Source organism: Vicugna pacos, chromosome 4 (genome assembly GCF_048564905.1).
Source record: "Vicugna pacos chromosome 4, VicPac4, whole genome shotgun sequence".
In the NCBI taxonomy this organism is placed as follows: domain Eukaryota; kingdom Metazoa; phylum Chordata; class Mammalia; order Artiodactyla; family Camelidae; genus Vicugna; species Vicugna pacos.
Genome location: NC_132990.1, coordinates 48,023,658 through 48,046,845, shown reverse-complemented (window position 1 = coordinate 48,046,845; position 23,188 = coordinate 48,023,658). Strand labels below are relative to the sequence as shown.

Genomic DNA, 23,188 nt, shown 5'->3' with positions numbered 1-23,188 from the left:
AATTGTGAGTGAGGGCCCAGGACCCGCACAGCTGCTGGACCCCTTGGTGTCTGTACTCACGCCACCCCACCCCACCCCCACGCACTCCCTGCAACTCCAGCCCTGCCCCTGCCAGGGTCTCCCCTTTCCCGGGTCAGCATGGGGTGTGGGCCAGACCCAGGCCACTGAGTAAGTCTGCCAGAAGGGGCTTCATCCTGACTGTCACTGGGTCACAGCCCTTCCACAACCAACACTTCCTGAGACCACCACCCTGTCCAGAAAGGAGGCTGGGTGATGAGCCCCACTTTACCCAAACTCAGAGAAAGGGAGTCGTGAGAAACTAATTCCAGGTGCTAGACACAGCCAGGCATTAGCTCACGTAATGGTTCCGGCAACACTGTGAAGTGATATTATCTCCATTTCACAGAGGATGTCACATAAATAGTTACAGAGGTTAAATGACCTGCCCACGGCCCATTGCTAGTTAGTGGTGAGAATTAAAGCACCAAATGGCCAGGGAGGGGCTTCCCTTCCTCCCCTGCTAGTTCAGTGCTCTCTCCAGGTACCACAGGTCCACAGAGCAACTGCCTCATCCTGCGGTTTCACTGATGAGCGTGCAAAGGCTCAGAGAGGGCCAAGGGCTAGCCCAAGGTCACACTTTTCAGTTTCTCCAAGAACCCAGTCAACTTTCTTTAGCAGCAGTTTTAGGAAACTGCCTACACACAGAATGGGAGAGTGACTCTGTGGAGTGAATGATACTCTACCAAACTCTCACTCTTTCCTTTTCTAAGATGACTAGACAACCTGGGCTCAGGGCTCCCCCTCCATGTGGGCCAGCTGGGGCTGTGACAGGAAGCTGGACATCTTGAATTATTTGTATTAACCAGGGACCAGAAACAGGAGGCAGGAACCATGCTGAGCCAAACTGTGGGGCCTGTGGTTTCAGACTGAATTACCGAAGTCAGTTACTCAATTTAGGAGACGGAGGGCTCTGGGGCCACTGCTTATCCTAAGGGTTTTTTCCTGGCATCGTCTCTTCTTCTTGTGACATTTGTAATCCTGTGATAGGCAGTCCCTGCCCATGAGCCCCAGACACAAGGAGGCTCCCAGATATATCTACTACTCAGGTACACATCTGTCCTTCCGGCACCCATCTTTGTCAACTGACCAGAAAAGAGGCCACACCCTGTAAATTCCTCTTATACCAATAGGGAAAAAGGTGGTGACAGGCATCCTGGTTCCCCTAGAGGCTCGAGGCCACACTTAGGAAAGGCAGGCCATCTGAGGCAGACATGGGGCTCTGCAGACAGATGAGGGGGAGGAGAGGGCCAGGCCAGCGGGCCACAGACCTGCACAGGCCTCCAACACTGGGGACTTGGGGTGGGAGCACGAGCCCCTTCAGCCAGGCCCCAGGAGCTCAAAGGCCTAATCTTTGCAGGGTCTTACTGCTCTACTTGGTGTCCCTTGAGCCCCAAACTTCTGGCAGTGGTTATTCCAACCACATTTACTTTTCCAGAGAGCTTGAGGCTCTGAGACTCCTTCCTGACCATCTGTTGTGTGGGCTGGTTCTATGTGGGGGGAGCGGGGAGCCCTCAAAGAGTTCTCATATCTACGAGGGCAGGGGACTTTCAATTCCGCCAAAAACCTCTAGGGAAAGAGAGTGTGGTCAGTGCGCCAACAGAAACAGCAATAACAACAACAACAATGATAAGAAATCAGAAACGCATTGGAGTGAGCAACAAATTCTTCTTGGGCAAAGACACAGAGAGGGGAAGGTTCAGGGTGTTTTCTGGCCCTGAGGATTGGAGCAGTGTGAATAGGACCAAAGGAATCAGACCGGGGGCCTTGAATGGCCAGCCAAGAGGCAGAGACTTGCCCCAAGGGCAATAAGGAGGTTGCATTGTAGAGGTGCTTCGTGAAGGGCCAGGGCTGGTGCTGGGCAGACTCAGAGGGGCTGTGGCTGGAGTCCAGGCTGGGAAGCCACAGGGGATGAGGGAGGGGAGGTGGATTCAGACAGCGCTGTAGACCCAGGGTCCACTTTCCCAAGTCAGAAATCTAGAGTGGCTGTCCCTCCCTCTCCCTGGCACCCTCCTCCTACCCCAGCCCTCCCAGAGAATCCACCGGGAAATAGAAAAGAAACAGGACATTCTGTTCCAGTGAGTCACCAGGCCCTTGACTTCCTGGCCTGTTCCCGAGCCCCTCCCCACCACCTTGCCTGGCCCCCAAGCCTCTTCCCGCACGCCCCTCCCTCACTTCCCACCCCAGCTCACAGGAGTTCCTTCCTCACTGAAGGCCCCAGAACAAGATTTCCATCCTTGCTGTGGAATTCTGCCAGCTATTCCAGGCTATTTGGAAACATGTCTCCAGGCTTTGGCAAGAAGTTTCTGTTATCTATCCCATTTTAAGGAAGAGGAAACTGAGACTCCAAGGAGGCAAGCACTCCACCAAGGCCACCCAGCACCCCATTCTCCCTCTCAACCACACCACCACGCAGACATAGGCACTGGCGGGGACAGGCTAGCTGGAGACTCAAGGCTTGGGTGAGAAACTCTGACCCAGTTACCAAGGAAACAGTGAATCCAACACAGCCCACGAGTAGGGCCACTGCAGGTCCACCGCTCAGTCTGCCCTAGAGATGGGCTGGAAAGAGGACTGGAGATAGAGTGCCGGGGGACAGCCTGCTGGCCTCCCCTGTCCTCTCTGAGCCCCTGGACCATCTCACAGGACCCCAGAGCCCCACAAGTACATAGAGAGCCCTCTCTGGGCAGGGCTGCATGCAAACCTTAACTCCTCTCCCAGGTCTCAGGCCCTACGGCATCTCACCTACTGTCCATGGAGCCCTGCAGAGTCACCCAGTCTCCCCTACACACAGCTTTCACCAGGCACTTACTTCCTACCAGAGAGGAAGGTCCAGGGCAATGCAGACGCAGGCCTGGCCACTCTCTCCCTCCCGCTTGAGTTACAATCAAGAGCCTCTTCACAAAAGCCTCTTTGTGGTTTTTATTCTCTTATATTAAGACACCATTGAATTGACTGCAGCCTCATACCACCTTCTGTAAATGAGAGGGCATTGCCAGGGCCCCTCCCAGCTTCTGGCCCGGCCAGAGGCCTAAGAATTTGGAGAGAGCAAGGTGCATCTTCTGTGCATCTGTACACACCAGAGCACTGGACAGGGAGTCACTTCCAGTGTCCAGTGAGAGTTACAGTCACAAGGTGGTGTCCACCCCAAAGGACCACCCATCGTACACTGGGGCAGAGTATGCAAATGAAGTCCAAGCAGACCCCGGTGTTCACCGGAGAGGCACCCTTCTGCACGGGAACTTTGGGGTCCACTTGTCCTGGTGATGGTGGGACAGGCAGCAGCTGTCGTTCACAGGCATCAGCGGCGGCCTCGGTGGGCGTGGTGGTGGGCATGGTGGTAGGTCTGGTGGTGGTGGTGGTGGAGGCCCGCATGGGACATGTGAGTCCCACGTCTGGGATGACGGGAATGGTACAAGTGGCCTAGGTGACCCCGACCTCGGGAGACCCAAGATTGGGCCCACCTGACTCGGTTTCTCCTCACAGGACGGTTCCTCTCCACGTCATGCTCCTCCCGTCTGCAGGACAAGCAGGTGGCCAGCAGCAGCAGCAGCAGCAGAGCAGCCACAGCAGCGCCTGTGATCAAGCCCACGAGGGTTGTGCTCCCCAGGAGGCCGAGCATCTGGGAGCTGGACCGGGCCCTCCGCTCGGTGGCTCCTTGCTGCTTCCTCCCCTCCGGCGGCCTCGGCTCAGCCCTCACAGTCGCTGGACTTTGTTTTCTCAGCTCCTGTGGGCTGGAGAGTGGCCAGGGAATGTGGGCACAGCCTCTCTGAGCTGGACCCGCCAGCCAAGGGGAGGCCAGGAGACTATTAGCTCTGGGAGGCCCACAGCAAGGCTGGGTGGGGACAGAGGAGCTGTCAGGAGGGGCCGAGCAGGGAGAGCCCTGAGGCTGGAGATAAGAGGTCTAGGGCCCCCATCCCTGCCACCTAGCCAAGTCACTAGGCCAGCCCCTTCCCCACCCTGGGCCTCAGCTCCCTCCTATTTCAGAGACAGTACAGAGTAGCAATTGAGAATGTGGGTTCTAGAACTGAGGTGGGAAGCCCCATGAAAAGACTGGCAGGACCCCCAGGCAGGGCCACTACTTTCCCACCGGCCCCAACCATTTCCCTGGCCTGGCAGCATTATCTCACTTTAGTGTTTCTGTAAAACTGCTTGCTTCTAAGAGGGTGAAACTTACCCTTAAGATTCTATTGGTTCCCAAAGCTCACTCCTGATCGGTCCATTTCTAACACCTTATTTGCATATGATGTTGCAAAATGTTGCAAGGTCTTGACTGGTAGCCTATAAAAGCCTGTGTAAACCTATAGACGGGGTCCAGAACTTGGAGTGTTAACTCCTCTGGGCCCACCAGCATAATAAACCTGAGTTCTCCAACCTTCTGAGTGTCGCTTGGTGTCTCGCCAGGATCCAGGTTGCTGTAACACTCTGCTGTGACACTTTGCTGTAACAGAACCACATGACTCACTAGCCCTGTGACTGGGCACAAGTTTCCTAAGCTCTCAGTGCCTCAGTTTCCTTATCTGTAAAATAGCTAGTACAAGTATGTTTCCTCATAGGGTTTTCTGAGGAGTTAAGATTTATCAAGCACTTAAACCAGTTCCTGACACCTGTTTGGCATCAGCGATATTGCAGTGGGGTTTGGGCGAGGAGACTTGGGAGACTTGGTCATCTGCGAGTCTGTGGCTCCCTGTCCTGCAGTGCAAAGAGGCCTCCGGCTCCAAGTCAGTTTCTGTTGAGCAAACCATCCTGCACTTCAGGAGCTCGGGCAGGCCCTGCCAGCAGATTTTTATCATCCAGGGAGGCTGAACAACTGTCTCTGGCTCCTCATTCCTGTCGGGTCTGGGAGGAAGATGGTCTGGGTGTGAGCCCAGGGCTGCAGGAGGCAGGAAGGGGGCCGCTGAGGTCAGAGAGGTCGGGACTGGGGCCTCCTCCTGACTCCCAGTCAGCAGGCTCAACTGGCCATAAACGGAAGGCTCCTTTCTCTGTCCCACCCTCCCTGCCCAGCAGTGGTGACATGCCATTCCCGCCTGGTGGAGAATTTACAGAGTGGGCAGGACTTGAGCAGTCACAGACCCCCCTCTCCCACTCCTGGTCCTGAATCCTCTGTTCATCCTAGACAAGCAGTTATCCATCCCACCCACACATGCAGGGACGGGCGCCCACTATCTCCCTGGGCAGCCCTTTCTGTTGGGCAGTTCTCACAGCTCTTCCGCACACGCTGCAGGGCCTCCCCAGAGCCCCAGCTCTGCGTCTGATTCTACGGATGCCCAGGGTGGTGGGGTGCCTCCACAGTGAGCCCCTACCCTGCCCCTTCCTCTGCTTTTCCTCTTGCCACCCACAGGGATGTTTCCAGCAGCCCACCTCTGTGTGACCTTGGCAAAGTTCCTCCCCTGCAGTCTGTTTCCTCCTCTGGAAAAGTGCTAGGGCAAGAGGTGACTTCTAGGACTCTCCCTCTGTGAGCTCAATTCAAGATGAGCCCTCTTAGGGAAAATCTCCTCTGGATGAAAAGGCCAAACTTTCCCTTCAACCAAATTGGGCTCAGGGGACAGCAGGTCTAATGAGTCATGGGGCCTTCACCCTGGGGATTGAGGGTGGAGGGAAGAAGCCACTTGAACTTGTAATGACGCTCAAGTGAGAACTCCCTCCTATAGCTTCTGGAGCCCTAGGAGCCCAGCTGCCTTCCCTGGGGGCGTGTTAAGGAGGGAAGTCTGCTAGAAGGAGGAGGAGGAAGAGGGCAAACAGAGAACTTTCTCCTTCGGAGCTCATCCAAGGAAACTCCCGCTCCCACACCAGCCACTGCAGGGCCCTAGTAACCGGCAGCCATGCAGAACTCCTATCAGCACAAAGGGCCTTTTGGAATCACCCAGACCCAGCCCTCGCTGCGAGTTGGAGAAACTGAGGCCAGAGAAGGGCAGGAACTTGCCTAAGCTGCCTCAGCTTTGTACAGCAGGTCATCAATACAGCATGATTTCTACAGTGAGGCGGCACCCAGAGTGAGTGTTTGATATCAGCTGGGGACCATTCACACAAGTAACAGTGAAAGGATGTGGGAATGTGGAGGACTCTAGCGGGGCAGGGATTTGGGGGAGAACCCCCACCTCCCCACAGTGCACATTATTTTCTTTCTTTTTCATTAATTTCTTAATTTTTATTTTTTAAATTTATTTTTTGAATAGAGGTACTGGGGATTGAACCCAGGATCTCATGCATGCTAAGCATGCATTCTACCACTGAGCTACACCTCCATCCCCCACCCCCTACCACAAGGTTATTTTCTTAACTGCAGGGTCACTCCCCATCTGGATAGAAGATGGAATCCCAAGGTGGGCATTTGATCTGATGCTTTGGGCACTCAGGGGCAGATGTTGAGGCCACAGTCTTCCAGGACTTCACAAGTGACCAAGCTCTTCTTTGAGGGCTTGCAGCTCTGATGACTTTAGAGGATGATGGGTGGCTGTGTCTAGGGATTCCCTGCCTCAGAAAAGGCTGATTCCCTGTCCTGTAGCGTTGTTGTTGCATTTCTCCCATAGGGTCAGGGCTTCTGCCCATTCCACAAGCAGGCTTCTGAGCTGAGGGGCAGGAGTTCCAGACCATACATCCAGCTGATGGGTCAGCCTTTTGGAGTTCATATCATTAGCTTCATGTCCATACTTTCCAGGGTGCACAGACCTCTGGCTGTACTTATACGCATGCATACACTTGAAAACCAACATTGCACTGCAAGAAAACTCCTGCACCAAGAATTGCATGTGTGCATACTTATGCACAAGTGCACACAAGTTCCCTAAAAGCTCACAGACTTATGCTTGTATTAGCTGCAAGTGGTTTTTCGCTGTCCAGAGACAGCAACCATTGTTTTCCCTAATTGGTGGCACCACCTAGCGGTGACACTGTAAATAAATCAGTTTTGTATTCTGACCTGTCAAAAGTTACAGTTTCCTGATCTTTTCTTATAGATCATAATTTAAACCCATCTGTTCCAAATCCTGGTCCAGAAACTTCAAGGAATTTCTACAAGATACAGTGCAGATGGAACCAGACCGATGGGTGACTAAGGGAGAGCATCCCTGGGAGGCAACGGAGGGGTCGCCCCAGCAGAGCCACCCTAAGCCCCACGACAGACAGCCAGGACTAGGCATTAGGATGAGGTCGGCACAAGTAGGAAACAGGCTGGGTGATGTTGGGAACTACACAAGTGTCTGCTTGCAGAGCATTTGGCCAAGATTTAGCCCACCTCTGATTTGCACAGAAAAGCAGGGACATTGGCCAGCAGGTTCCTAACCTGTACACTCATGCCAGCTAGAGAAAGGAGACGCTCCTCCAGCTAACCTTGGGCTGTCTCCGTAAATACTGGAAAGAAGTTGCCTAGCACAGCGGCTAACTTCTCTCTTCAGTAGCCCTCCCTGCACTAATCATGGCCAACTGGACACCCTCACATAGAAAACTAAGCCACAAACAATCAGGCTTTTTTTTTTCTTTCTTTCTCCATTGCCCAGAACCAATACGCTTGAAAATAATCTGCATAATCTTTTCTAGAACCATTTCAAATTCCAATCCCAAACACACAGAGATCTGGGTAGGTCCCTCTACAAAGTGAGCAAATAGAGAAAAAAGATTACATATATGAAAAAAGATTTAAAGGTATTGTGTCCTCATTACTAAGGTTGCTAGAATCTTAAAAACAGAGACTTAGTAAAATTTCCGAATTTATATTCTAAGTAATATTCAAAGGGTTAATCCATATGTGAATTTGGGAAAATATACAAAACAGGAAATTTACTTTCACATCAAAAACCAAATCAAGATAGACTGCTTTGAGAACCCTCCCCATAACTCTGAAAGAAAAGAGAGATAAAAAAGAAAGGCCCAGGAAATCAAATACAGTTGATCCATAAACAATGTAGGGGTTAGGGGGGCCGCCCCCACGCAGTTGAAAATCCCCTGTAACTTTACAACTGGCCCTTGGTTCCGGGATTCTGCATCTGTAATTCAACCAACCACGGATCGTGTAGTACCTCGTGTAGTACTGCAGTATTTAGTATTGAAAAATATCTGTGAGTAAGTGGACCCACACAGTTCACACCTGTGTTGTCCAAGGCTCAACTGTATACCTATATAATCGACATTCCAGAAGTAGAGAACAGAGCCCATGGAGAAACAATCATTAAAGAAATAAATTGTCCACCTGAAAAATTGTCTTTAGATTAAAAGTCACATTGAATCCTAGGCAAACTATTTGAAGAGGCCAGGCCAGACCATGGAGGTATTTCCAGGTAAAAATTTTAACATTAAAAATGTTAAGTGAAAAAAAGTATAAAGGACAGCACAATGGTACAGCCACCATGGAAACAGTTTGGCAGTTTCTTCAAAACTAAATCCACTCTACCATATATGATCCAGCAATCCCACTCCTTTGTGTTTACCCAGAGGAGTTTAAAACTTATGTCCACACCAAAACCTGCACATAGATGTTTGTAGCAGCTTTATTCGTAACTGCCAAAATTTGAAAGCAACCAAGATGTCCCTTCAGTAGGTGAATGGATAAATTAAGGTAAAGCCAGATAATGGAATATTATTCAGCACTAAAAAGGAATGAGCTATCATGCCATGAAAAGACATTGAGGAATCTTAAATGTGAGTTACTAAGTGAAAGAAGACAATCTCAAGAGGTTCCATACTGTATTATTGCAACTGTATGACATTCTGGAAAAGGCAGAACTATGCAGGCAGAGGGATCCATGGTTGCCAGGGCCTAGCGAGGAGAGAACGGTGAGTTGGTGGAGCTCAGAGGATTTTTAGGGCAGTGAAACTATTGTGTCTGTTGCTATAATGGTGATACATGTCATTATATATTCATCAAAATCCATAGAACGGACAGCACCAAGAATGAACCCAAGTAGACTATGGACTTTGGGTGACTATGACATGTCAATGGAGGTTCATCGATTGTAACAAATGTACCCAGTGTGGCTGTTAATAGTGAGGAAGGCTGTCTGTATGTGGGGCCAGGAAGTATTTGGAAACTCTCTGTACCTTCCATTCAAGTTTGCTGTGAACATAAACTGCTATAAAAAAAAATCTATCTTTAAAAAAAGAATAAAGAAAATAATCCTACAAACAACAGGAGCTTTTTAAACCATTTCAAAGAATAGAGAAAGGAAGAAACCTTTAAAAGTGTTTAAAATTTATATAATTTACTTTATACAACTAGCCTAACCCTGATACCAGCCCTGGCAACCATAGCACAAAACTTCAAAAAGGTTAAAAAATAAGTAACATATGTATAACCCTAGCAGAATATTGAGAGACAAACTACTCCAGAAACAAGTAAAGTTCATTTCAGGAATGTTGAGTGGTTCGACGTTTTTAGAAAGCTATTGTTGTAATTAATTAAATAAATAGGTGCAAAAGTAGAACCATGTAATCATCTCAACAGATGGCCAAAAGACATTTGACAAAATTCACTAAGGATTCCTGATAAATTATGTAAGTGAACAACAACAAAAATATACGTGTGCTATGAGAAGAATACTCTCTTAACACAATCAACAAAAATACCTCAAACAAGCAGCAGACATCACGATTAAAGATTAAGCAGCACGGACATTCCCATTCGAATCAGAAACAAGCAACTACTCTCACTACTGTCATTTAGCTTAGTATAATTAAACAAAAGCATAAAATAAAAGGTGGAAGTACTGTACTAGGTAACTGCATATCTAGAAAACTTAAAAGAATATGCCAGAAAACTATTCACTCTAATAAGAGTTCAGTGAAGAAAAATTTTAAATAAAAATACAAAAAGTAGTGACTTTCCCACATAATAGAAACTTAGTCAAAAACAGAATAAGTGCATCAGTAAAACTGGCAACAAAAATATGAAATGTCTAGGAATAAATTGAAAAAGAGTGCTAATAGGTGGGGAAAAGACACCCTGTTGCTGAGGGCTGTGAAGAAAAACCTGAAAACTGGAGGGAGGCGCGTGTGTGTGAAGGGGAAGAGCCCCCACCGTAAGTCCATGTTAATCATGTGAATCCTAATCGTGTGATCAATATTTACAGGCATCTGTTGAATGACTATACAAGTGATAAAGGTGATTTTTTAAATTACCTTTCAAAAGGTAAATTTTGAAAATAAACCTGCTTTTTTATTTTGCCTGTCTAAACACATGAGCTTCTTCCTAGTTGGTCCAGGGCATCCATCTGGAGAAAAGTTTGAATTATTACAGAAAGAATACAAAGAGAAGGAATTCGTACATCATCTTTGACATTTAGAGTAAGATTCTGCCTTGCAATTCAAGCTGTTTTCCTGAGAGGATCTGCTCAATTCTTTTTTTCTTCCCCTTTCAACATACTGAGTCAAGAACCAAGCTGAGGGCCCAGCCCTTGGAGTTCCCCCTTCACGTGGAAAGCCACCCCATTCCACGTGTGACAGCCGGGCAGCAGGTTTGAAGCTCTAAGGGAGATGAAGGCCAAGATATCCAGGCCCGGGGAAGCCTGGTCCCTTCTGGCCCCACGTGACGATGGAAAGGGGAAAGGAGACAAGAGAAAGAGGGACCAAGTGTGAAACGCGGGAGGCAGCCCCTGGGGAACTTCCAGAACAAACAGGGGACTGCAGAAGGACGGGGGTAGAGATGGAAACACGGAGACGCCGAAGTTATTTGGATGGGAAGTATGGGCAACGAAATCTGGGAATTCATGGAAAAGGTGTTTTCTGTTACATTTTTTATCAGAATATGTTATATCAAGAGTTAATACTTTCTTCAAAAATGAAAAAATACAGTTACTTTCCTGAGTATAAAGAATAATCCTATAATAAAAGACAATGACAAAATTAAGCAATTAGAGGTACACAATTCTCTGCATTCCATTACAAATTTATTCTTAAAAATCTCATGTATTTTGGGACTTTGTGTTTAAAAAAAAAAACCCCAAACAGCTCATTTTGCACCTGTGATGTTACAGTATGTCTGATTTGTCTTTATCAAATTCCGCTTGTGCATTTGAGGTGGTGAGTGCTGGGAATGTTCGCGTTACAACTGTAAACACACCCAGACAAAGGGCTGGAGAGCTCAGGGTGACCTGACAGGGCTTCCCAGGTGGCGGGGTTACGGGGGATCGATTTTATTTCTGGCAATCTATATTTTGAAAATCTCAACCATAAACATGTTACTTGTATAATAATAAAAGCAACAAAGTTATAGCAGTTTTAGAAAAATATTCAGAAACCATGTCCACCCAAGCAGAATAGGCCTGAATCCTAGTCAAGCCATCTCTCCTCCACCAAAGAAGAGAGCAGCCGGACTCCAGAATCATCAACTCAACTGGTGTCAGCTTAAAGATGCCCTGATGGGGAGGGTCTAGCTCAGTGGTAGAGTGCATGAGGTCCTGGGTACAATCCTCCGTACCTCCATTAAAATAAATTAAAAATAAATAAATAAACCTAAAAAAATGCCCCAAAGTGGAAGAAGTATACAGACTGGCTGTCCTCAGGGGTATGTGGGAGCTGATTCATCCAAAGGGACCTTTTCCCCTCCTCCCCCAGATGGAGTGCCCATGGGCCTTTAGAAGTGTGTATGCAGGTAAATGCAGTAAATTCTCTTGAGCCTCAGTTTCTCCTTTTGCACAATGAGGGAAAGATTGGAGACAGGTTGAATCTGTACAGCCCAAGGTTCTTTCCTTTCTGCCTTTTCAGGTCTCTACGCTTCTGAAACTACTATTTAAAGACACAGGAGTGACCTTTACAAATTGAGAATCACTATGTTGTACACCTGAAACTTATGTAATATTGTACGTCAACTATGTCTCAAAAAATTAAAATTAAAAATATATATTTAAAAATGTTTAAGTATGTAAAAAAAAAATAGCCCTGGATAAATTGTATCCTGGGGAGCAACTCAGTGCTCAGCCTTTCCAGGTTGGGCCAGGATGCATGAGATATGTCACAGACAACACCAAGAAGACTTTATTCAGTATGTATTGGCAGTGGGTGCTAGGTTGAGCTCAGATCAAATAGAACAACCCAGACACAGCCCTTTCCCAGCCATACCTTGCAACACACAGGATGATAATGAGCCCAGTCAGTGCTACGGGCCTTTTTGGTTTAGAAAGAGTTTTCAGCAGCACAGTGAAGTAGGTAGAGCAGGTATGAAAATTATTTCCACTTTAAAAGTGAAGAAACCATGGCTCAGAGACGTTAAGCGTCTTGCTCAGGGTCACACAGCTTATAAGGGTCAGAGCAAAGATCCACTTCAGAGCATACTCAAAAGGGTAACTGAAGATGTTTCAATGAAATGATTGTTTAAAGAGCTAGGAGCAGGGCTAAGAGAACTGACAGTGGACTAGGAAGCAACCCTGAATGTTACCGGTTGAACTGTGTTCCGCTAAGATGACATGTCGAAGGCCTAGCCCCCCAGTACCTCAGAATGTGACCTTATTTGGAAATAGGGTCACTGTAGATATAATTAGCAAAGATGAGGTTATCCTGGAGAAGGGTGGGACATTAATCCAATATGACTGGTGTTCTTATATGAAGAAAAGAGACACAGAGCTGTGGGGAGAACGCCCTGTGACCACGGAGGCAGATACAAGTGCTCCACTGCGAGCGAACCGAGGAACTAACACCAAGGATCCCCAACCAGCCGCCAGAAGCTAGGAGAGCACGGATTCTCCCCTACAAGTTTCAGAGGGAGCTCGGCTCTGCTGTCACTTTAATTTTAGACTTCAAGCCTTCAGAACTGTAAGAGAATACATTTCTATTCTTTAACAACAACAACAACAACAAAATACAACAGTGCTTCCGAACCCAAACCAGGTTTGCTTTGCCCTGTGTGCAGCAAATCAGAATGCTGAGATGCCCAAATTTGCAGCCAAATGAGAAAATGAGAGAACAAGCCTCAGCTGCGTGTCCCTGAAGGCACCGGGCTCAGGCTTGGGGTATTTATAGGCTAAAGATCAAAGCAGCAGGGCGGTCTGAGGCGCGGGGAACGTGGGGAACACGGGGAAAGGTGATTGGAAAAAGGTGTGTAATCATCCTTCTGCGCAGGCGTAACTCAGCTACAGGCGCTGCACATTGAAAAATGGAGACCTTAGCACGATCTAAGGGTGGAGTTTTCAACCCTCTGACATCAAGAAGTCACCAAGCAGACACCCAGTGGGAGGGTCGGTGGTCCTATCCAGTCTTTACTGTCTCAGCTTGAACACAACACAGCTGACTTCAAGTTCCTGCAAAACGACCCAGACAAACATCTTGTTTTGGCTACTTGCTGTTTGGAGGGCATGCAAGTCTTAAAATGCCTTTGATTAGTGAAGGCAGGTGATGGATTTGACTAATAATTATCCACATTTTCAGTAACCCCCCTTACCCATGAGAAAGATATGTTCTAAGTCTCCCCGGGGATGCCTGAAACCATGGATGGTACCAAACCCTACAGATACCATGTTTTTTCCTATACATACATATTTATCATAAAGTTTAATTCATAAATTAGGCACAATAAGAGATTAGCAGCATTAACCACTCATAAGATAGAACAATCATAACAACATACTGTAATAAAAATTGAGTGAATGTGGTCTCTTTCTCTCAAAATATCGTATTGTACTGTACTCACCCCTCTTGTGATGACGCAAGATGATACAACGCCTATGTGATGAGGGAGATGCAGTGAGGAGAATGAGCTACTACTGACTTTCTGACATCGGCTTCAGGTGAATGCCTTTTCTTCACACTTCCACAGCTAGAAGATTCATTCATACTGTCAATCTTACCAACCTCCGCATACAAATTTTTTTTCTTTCCACATTAAGAACTTTCACCCTTTCACTTAAAGGAGGCACTTTAAGGCTTCTGTTTGGCATATCCAAATTGCCAGCATCACTCCTCTTGCACTTTGGGGCCATTATTAAGTAAAATAAGGGTTACTTGAACACAATCCCTGGGATCCCGCGACAGTCGATCTGATACCCTAGCGGGCTACCAAGTGCCTAACGGTCCTGGGCAGGACAGAGCTGGACATCGCGAGATTTCATCATCTTACTCAGAATTGCACACAATTTAAAGCACGAATTGTTTCTAGAATTTTCCATTTAATATTTTTGGAGTGTGGTTGACCACAAGTAACTGAAACTGCAGAGAACAAAACTGCAGATAACGTGGGGGTGGGGGACTACTATAATTGTGACCCTTAAAATTATACTCATTTCCTTAACTAACAACTATCTAACCAGGCCCTGTATTTGGTGCTGAGGCTACAGAGAAGAAAAACAGTCTTTGCCCTCCCGGAGTTTGTTACCTTGGATGGGAGACAGAAATATAAATGATTACCATGTACCAGGTAAATTCCAGGACTTAAGTGTTCTCGAGGCCCCAGGGAAGTGTGAGGAGAGGGTCATTTGTGAGCAATACAGTTCTTTCCCACTCTACTGTTTTAATAATTGCCACAGTAATTACAGATTTATCTCACTTAAACCTCATAACAATTCCATTCCCCACACGTTACACAGGAGGCTTACAGAGTCACTGTACTTGCTCTGGGTTACATAGCTAGAAAGCGGGGGAGCCAGGATCAAGCCCAGGCCTGCCTGACCCCAAAGCCTACCTCTAACCCCCAGAGAGGCTGTGCTGGATTGAGAGATGGAACTGGATGCCTCACTCAGGAAAGAGGAGTTGTGTCTCTGAGAATCCACAGGAGAGGGAAAGGAGGACATGAGGGGATGATGGAGAGGAACAAGGAAGAGTTTTTCAAGGACTTTGCCCTAAAAATTTGAAAAACTGATTAGGCTTTTGTGGAACAATGTTCAAAGTCATAATAGTTTCCTGTGGGGATTTCCAACCATCCTCCACCCACCTCCCAAAAAACAAAATGTTCTTAAAAGCAGACAATAATCAAAAGTAAGATGGTTGGATAGATAGACTGATATGTGATAAAGCAAATGTAGCAATGGTTAACAACTGAGGAAATTAGAGTTTTAAGTATATGGCTACTTACAATTGTTTCAACCTTTCTACATGTTTGAAAATTTTCACATACACACAAAATGTTGGAGGCAGGAGAAATAAAGCAATAGTTGTGGGGGAAAGTAGGAGAATAGAGTTTTCTAGTGTTGTCCCACATGGCAGCTACTAGCCATGTGGTGACTGAGCACATGAAATGCAGCTCATCTGAGTTGAGAGATTCCATGTGTGTAACATAGATTCTAGATTTCAAAACCTTAGTATGCAAAAGAATGGAAAATATCTCTATTATTTTTATCTTATTTACATGTTGAAATGATCATTTTGATATACTTGGGTAAATAAAATACATTATTGAAATTAATTTCACCTGCTTCTTTTTACATTTAAATTACATATGTATCCTGCATTGTATTTCTACTAGACAGAGCCCTCTAGAGCATCCAGTTACCACAGGTCCTGGTCCTTTGCTCTGGACCAAGCCCCGTGCTGGGGGTGCTGAATCAAACAGTCACAGGCTCAGAGAGCTGAAGGTCTAGGTCCAGGGGACAAGCAAAGACAGATCTGAAAACATGAGATGATTTCAGTATCTTAGGAATCTCAGTGACTTCCTTGCTTATGGGTGCCCACTTCATGCTTTTTGGATTAGACTTGGGGGCAGAACCTCCCTTGGGAACACCCAGAAATATGTGGGAGTGTTTGAGGTTATCAGGATGACTAGGGAGATGGGGTCAGTATTTCACATGCAGAAGCCAAGGATGGTAAACACCCCACAATGGGAGGGATAGTCCAGTTTGAGGAAGAACTGTCCTGTCCAAAACACCAGTAGGTACCTGTTGAGGAGCCCAGAAGTAGAGGAAGAATGACACACCTCTTTCAGCCCTCTGGACGGGGACTCTGAGGTCTGCTTTCCACCTGACACCATTATTTCTGTGGAGGCAAGAACATGGAGCTTCCTGGGGTACTGAATCACACAAATTCAATTCATATCTCCTCAAGGGTAGGAAAAACACTGTGGGACAGTCAGGGACACCCAAGGGCTTGACTCCCAGCAGGAAACCTCTCTGATTATGAAGACTGACAATGGCAGTGTTCAATTAGCCCAACTTAATTAGTCTTCTGGGAGCCTGTCTCCAGAGCTTAGGGCACCACCCTGCAGTATCAGGCCACAGGAACAGAGCATTTCTGGGAATGGTGCCCAGTGAAGATGAGTCATCCCTTTGGTCTGATCTTAGGGCTGGAGCTATGAGAATGGATGGGAAGTGTGGGCAGGTGTCCCATATAACTTAGGTGGAACAAACACAGAGGTCCCGAAATTCCACAGATCCCAGAAGGCCTTAGTTGAGGAAGAGGTAAAGGTGTAAGGACTCAGAGGGAGGTGGGGAATCACTACCAGCTTGTGAAAGGATCAGAAATCCCACCTTAGAAGATGCAGAAGTCCAGGTGAGAGATGATGGGTGCCTCCCTCACGACTGAATCAGGGAGAGGAACAAGTGGAAAAGATTTAAAACATATTTTTGAGATGGAATGAAGAGGACATTCTAATCCATTTGGTGAGGAGAATTAAGGAGAAGGAGGAGCCAAGTATAGCTCCCAGGTATCTAGAATGAGCCACTGAGTAGTAGAATGGGCAGGAATAACTTTTAAAGAAACTCATCAGTGAAGGTAGGAGAGAGATGAGGCAGCAGCTGGAGGAGGAACTCATATCAAAGAAGATTTTATTTTAAAGATCCAAGAAGATTGAGCCTTATGTTCTCAAGGGAGTTAGCAGGGGAGAGGAGTGATTCACGGAATGAGGATCCTCAGAAAGAGAGAAGGATTAGGGTCAGGGATAAGGATGGAGTGGGATGTTTTGAGATTGATTCCCTGTCTCAGTGCCTAATGCTGTGAGCTGCCCTGGCAACTAGATGCTTGAAGTGATCCTCCTCAGGCTTCATGTCTCTTCTTTCTTGCCCATGTTTTTTTTTTTTTTAATTTAAGCTATGTGCTATTTGCTATAAAAATCTGAAAAAAGGTTATAGAAAAGTTGAGGGGGGAGGGTAATAGCTCAGTGGTAGAGCACATGCTTAGCGTGCATGAGGTCCTGGGTTCAATCCCCAGCACCTCCGTTAAAAATAAATAAATATATAAACCCAATTACTCCCCCCCAATATTTTTTAATTAAATAAATAAAACAAAACAAATTTTAAAAAGAAAAGTTGAAAGCAAAAGGATAGAAAAAGATACGTCAATCAAGTATTAAGCAAAAGAAAGCTGGTATAATTATATTAATAATAGACAAAGTAAATTTTTAAAGCAAAAAGGATTATTAGAAATAAAGAGGGTCTCTATATACACAGAAAAGATTATTTTCACCAACAGGATATATCAGCTTTAGTTGTGTATGCACTTGATAACATAGTCTCAAATATATAAAGCAAAAGTTTATAGAACTGTAAGCAGAATTTGATAAATTCATAGTGAAGAGAAAGATTCTAGCACATATCTTTAGGTAACTGAGATATGAATTAGACAGAATAGTCATTAAGTATTTAGCTTTGAACAAATAATTATAAAGCTTGACAAAATGGGCATATATAGACGCATTGCCCTCAACAGAGAAGGCACATTGTCTTTAAGCATACAGATAATGTTTATGAAAAATGTCCAGGGAGTAGGTTATAAAGCAAATCTCAATACATTTTAAAGAATGGGTATCATATATACCATATTTGCTGAGTAAAATGAAATTAAATTAGAATTCAAGCTGAGATCAATTTTAAAATTAGAAGATTAACCTAAAAACCTCCATTTGTATGGGAATTAAGAAATATACTTCTATAACAACTAGAAGAAATAATAGTAAAAATTAGAAATTATTTAGAACCATACAGAAACAAAAATAGTATACCAAAACTTGTGGAATGAAATGAAAAGAGCACTTGTATTAGAAAAAGAAGTCTGAAATTTAATGAACTTAAAAATTGAGAAAAAGCCCAAAGTTAGCCACATAAGGACAATAATAAAGATTAGAACAGAGATTAAATCCAACAGAGAATAAAAAAAATAGGAAAAAATCAACAAAACCAAGAGTTGGTTTTTTGAAAAAAATAAACAAAATCAACAAACCCTTAGCAAAACTAAGAAAAAAAAGAGAAAAGACTCAAAGAGAATCAGAAATCAAAGACGAGACGTTACAACAGACGACACAGAAATAAAAAGGAGCATAAGGGATTACTATGAACAATTACACACCTACAAATTAGATAATCGAGAAGAAATGTATATGTTCCTAAAAACACACAACCTACCAAAACTGAACTGAGAAGAAATAAAAAGCCTGAAGAGATCAATAACAAATAAGGAGATTAAATCAGTAGTCAAAAACCTTCCAACAAAGAAAGCCCAGGACCAGCTAGCTTCACAGGTGAATTCTACCAAACACTCAGATAAGAATGAAAAACCAATCCTTCTTAAATTCTTCCAAAGAAGAAGGAGGAGGAGGGGGAGGAGTGGCGGCACATGTGCAAACTCATTTATCAGGCTAGCATCACCCTTACACCAAAGCCAGACAAAGCCCCCACAAGAAAACTGTAGGCCAATATCCTTGATGAAAAGAGATGCAAAAATCCTCAATAAAAATACTAACAAACTGAATTTAACAGCACATTAAAAGAGTTATACACCAAGACCAAGTCAGATTTATTCCTGGGCTGCAAGGGTGTTTCAACATATGGAAATGGATCAGTGTAATACACCACATCAGCAAAATGAAGGACAAAAGCACAAGATCATCTCAATTGATGCAGAAAAATCATTTGATAAAGTTCAACACTCTTTCATGATAAAAACAGTCAACAAAATAGGAAATAGAAGAAAACTACTTTCAGCATAATAACAATCATATATGAAAAACCCGCAGCAAACATAATACTCAGTGGTGAACGACTGAAAGCCTTCCCTCTAAGATCGGTAACAAGGCAAGGGCGCCTGCTTTCATCACTTTTATTCAACATGGTACTAGTTCTAGCCAGAGCATTTAGGCAAGAAAAAGAAATAAAAGACACCCAAACTGAAAGGAAGAAATAAAATCATCTGTTTGCAGATGATATGTGATTTTATGTAGAAAACCCTAAAGACTCCACACACACACACACACACTCACACAAAAGCTGTTTGAAATAATAAAGGAACTCAGCAAAGACCAGGATACAAAATCAACATACAAAAATCAGTTACATTTCTATACATGAACAGTGAATAATCTGAAAAGGAAATTATAAAAACAATTCCATTTACAACAGCATAAAGTGAATAAAAGAATAAAATCCTTAGGAATTAACTTAACCAAGGAGGTGAAAGACTTGAACAATAAAAACTACAAAAAAAAAAAAAAACAGATGTTAGAATGGCAATAGATTTCTTGTCAAAACAATGCAAGCCAGAAGACAATAGTGCAATATATTTAACGCACTGGGGGGAAAATACTGTCAGAATTATGTCCCAAACAAAACCACCTCTCAAAAATGAAGACAAAATAAAAATATTTTCAGACATACAAAAGTTGAGAGACTCTGTCACAAATAGGCCATATCTACAAAAATGTTTAAAAAAAAAAACTCATTTAGGTAGAAGAAAATGATACACCAGAAGGAAATTTAGATCTACACAAAGCAATTAAGATCCCTGGAAGTGTAAAATGTATAAATAAATATAAAAGACTTTCTTCTCTGATTTTTATACTTCTTTTTTAAAATAGTTGACTATTGAGCAGCCATTGTCAAAATCAGTATGAAGAGCTCAAAAAACTAAAAACAGAACTACCACATGACCCAGTAATTCCATTCCTAGGTATGTATCTTAAAAAAAACACAAAAACTAATTCAAAAAGAGGCATGCACCCCAGTGTTTGTAGCAGCATTATTTACAATTGCCAAGACATGGAAGCACAGAAAAGTGTACAGAAAACATTTACCATGGGGCAGGGAAGGCCACCAGAATTTCTCATCCCCTCCAACTCTGAGTTGCAGAAGCTAAATGTATGGTCAGTGCAGCTGAGAAACTGGGGGCTCCCTTCTCCCCCTCAACCCCCACTCATAGGGTGAAGGCTCTGCCCCAGATGCAGCAACCAAAGAACACTTGGGCCCAGGTCTCCCTCACCTTGGCTTTCAGGGCACTGGGAGAGACAAGTTGAGAAGACCAGAGGCTACTATTCCTCACCCAGCACTCAGAGCAGTGCTCAGAGACTCTGACCAGAAGAGGCAGTCTATCAGAAAGCTCTCCCTCAAAAGAACTGGCTCTATTTGAAACAGAGTATGGAGCAGTTAATCCTAAAAGTGCTCTTCAAAACAGTGGACAATAATACAAAGGATTTAAAATGGCCAAAGAATCTGAATAACCATTTCTCCAAAATAAATAAATAAGCATATGAAAAAATGCTCAACATCACTAGTCATCAAGGAAATGCAAACCACAGTGGGATCATTCCATACCCTCTAGGATGGCTATGATCAAAAAGGCAGATAATAACAATGCGAGGTTTTGGAGAAATTGGAACATTCATAGGTTGCCGATGGGATGTAAAACGTTGCAACCATGTTGGAAAACAGTCCGTCAGTTCCTCAAAAGGTTAAGCATAGAGCTATGACCCAGCAGTTCCACCCTTAGGTATATACCCAAGAGAAGTAAAAACATATGTCCACAAAAAACTTGTACAGGAATGTTCGTAGCAGTATTATCCATAATAATCAAAAAGTAAAAGCTCAAATGTCCATCAACTGATGAATGCATAAATAAAAATCCATTGCCATAGACAGTGATTGTGTTCCCCAAATATTCATAGGTTGAGATCCTAACCCCGAATGTGACAGTGTGAGGAGATGGGGCCTTTAGAGTGATTAGATCATAAGAGTTGAGCCCTCGTGAATGGGATAGGTGCCCTTATAAAATAGACCAAGAGAGCTCCCTCACTCCTTCTGCCATGTGAGGACATAGCTGGAACACGGCAGTCTAAGAACCAGGAAGTGGGCTCTCACCTGACACCAAATCTGCCTGAGCCTTGATTTTACACTTGCCAGCCTCAAAAATTATGAAAAATAAATTTTCATTGTTTATAAGCCACCCAGTCTATGGTATTCTGTTATAGCAGCCCAAATGGAAAAAGACATCCATACCATGGGATCTGATCCAGCAATAAAAAGAAATTAAGTACTGATACATGCTACAATATAAATCAACCTTGAAAACACTATGCTACAGGAAAGAAACCACTCACAAAGGGGCACATACTGTATGATTCCGTTTATATAAATAACCAGAATAGGATTATAGAGACAGAAAGTAGACTAGTGATTGCCTAGGGCCAGAGGAAGCTTGAGAGGAAAAGGAGAGTGACTGTTAATGGGTACAGTTTCTCTTGGAAGTGATAAAAATGGACTAAAATTGATTGTGATGATGGCTGCACAACTCTCTAAACATAATAAAAACTGTGAAATTGTACACTTTAAGTGGGCAAACTGTATGGCATTTGAATTATATCTCAATACAGATGTTATTTTACAAAAGAGCTATTGATACATATAACATGGATGACCCTCAAAGTAATTATGCTGAGTAAAGGAAGCCGTATTTTAAAGAGTACATTCTGTAAAATCTCACATAATTAAAATTCCAGAAAAATGCAAGGAATCTACAGTTATGGAAAGCAGACCAGTGGTGGCCTGGTTGGGGGAGGGCAGAACAGATTACTAAGGGGCATGAGGAAACTTTGGGGGTGATAGATAAACTCAGAATCTTGATTGTGGTGGTGGTTTCGTGACAGTATACCACAGTATGTTAAAATTGATCAAATTACATGACTTAAATATATGCACTTGTACATCACTTATCTTCAATAAAACTATAACAAAAAAGCCTCCTAAAAACCCATACTTATATATGATCACAAAATCTATTTCTATGTGTAGATATATGTATGTAAATGACCAGAAAAGTACCTGATAGACATACATAAAAATAAGAACACTGGTTAACTTTGGGGAGTGAGGAGGAGAGACATGAAAGGGGAGACACTTTGACATTATGTACTTCTGCCTTCTTTGTATTTTTTACGAGAATGCTCTATATATACAATTTGTATAAATAAACAAAAAGTTAATAAAATCACTTTAAATTTTAAAATAGTTAAATAAAAATCCAACAGCAATAACAATACCCAGTTCCAAAATGAAATGACCCAATTTGTTAAAGAGGCCCTTAAACCAATAGAGGCAGGGACTCCGAAAACTAGAAGGAACCTCAAGGAAGAACCATCACGATGACTGTTTTAAGTGCCATGGAGAGGGGCCGGGAAGAGGGGCCAGATGGAGGTGAGAGGCGCCCAGTGACTAACAGACCTGGGCAGACTGCTTTGCATCGAGGGACATACAACTCAAGGGCAGACAAATCAGTGTTGTAAAGACAACTTAGGTGACCTGAGCCAGCTCCCTCAGTCTCTAGGGCGGTTGTCCCGTCTGTACAATGAGAATTGGTCAGGATGGCCCAGGAGGACTCTCCTGCTCTGCTTCTGTGAGATTTGAGCCAAGACCTGTAACTCTCCTGCAAAGCAACTTCGCTGATCATTTGTTCACTCACGCATTCATTTCTTTTTAAATGTATTCACTGAGAACTGCTTATGCATCTATTTAATGGTTCAACCACCCATTCATTTATTGATTGTATAATCATTCACGGGCCAGCACGGGCTGGGGACTGACCTGTGAGGGTGGATCCCTGGCCCTGAGCCACCTTCTCTAACTTTTCCACACCAATTAAGATTTCTGAGTAGACTCTGTGTAATTGGGTCTTTGGGACATCATCCCTGAAGCAGCCCAAAGTTTCTAAGCGGGGCCCATTTCCCCTTCTCCCTCTAAATTGCCTTGGGGATTGTGCAGTCCCTTGGCACAGGGAGCTTTGAAAGGTACCTGCTTCATTTGGCCCACCTGCTCCCTGGGGCTGCTGGCTGGCATGGAGCTCTGAGCTGCCCAGGTCAGGCAGTCCCTGTCTGCCCACAGCAAAAGATACCCTGTTCAGCCTTGAGGCCACCAGAATTTCCTAATTCTACCAAAGCTGACATAATTCAGAGAATTCCACTGAATTCTAAGCACTTTGTCTACTCTCACTAAATTCTAAGATCTCCGCTTAATTCTATCAAGTTGCA

At 44.4% G+C, this 23,188-nt stretch overlaps 1 protein-coding gene across 5 annotated transcripts; it reads right to left on the bottom strand.

Annotated features, from left to right (window-relative positions):
* Window positions 1–2,965: 2,965 nt before the first annotated feature.
* On the bottom strand, window positions 2,966–23,073 carry HRCT1 (histidine rich carboxyl terminus 1). Of its 5 annotated transcripts, none has more exons than XM_072958975.1 (4): window positions 22,971–23,073; window positions 13,670–13,795; window positions 4,235–4,498; window positions 2,966–3,791 (listed from the first exon to the last, which is right to left on the bottom strand). In XM_072958975.1, the coding sequence occupies exon 4, from the start codon at window positions 3,677–3,679 to the stop codon at window positions 3,359–3,361; it is 321 nt and encodes a 106-aa protein (XP_072815076.1). In that variant the 5' UTR covers window positions 3,680–3,791; window positions 4,235–4,498; window positions 13,670–13,795; window positions 22,971–23,073; the 3' UTR covers window positions 2,966–3,358. The 5 variants fall into 5 exon arrangements, with proteins under 5 accessions (XP_072815076.1, XP_072815073.1, XP_072815075.1 ...); XM_072958972.1 differs by lacking the exon at window positions 22,971–23,073 and adding an exon at window positions 14,657–14,810; XM_072958974.1 differs by lacking the exons at window positions 4,235–4,498; window positions 22,971–23,073 and adding an exon at window positions 14,657–14,810.
* Between the last annotated feature and the right edge of the window lie 115 nt (window positions 23,074–23,188).

Bases quoted from the DNA above. Each gene is read 5' to 3' on its own strand.
- HRCT1 (XM_015238996.3), bottom strand. From the start codon at position 3,679: ATGCTCGGCCTCCTGGGGAGCACAACCCTCGTGGGCTTGATCACAGGC.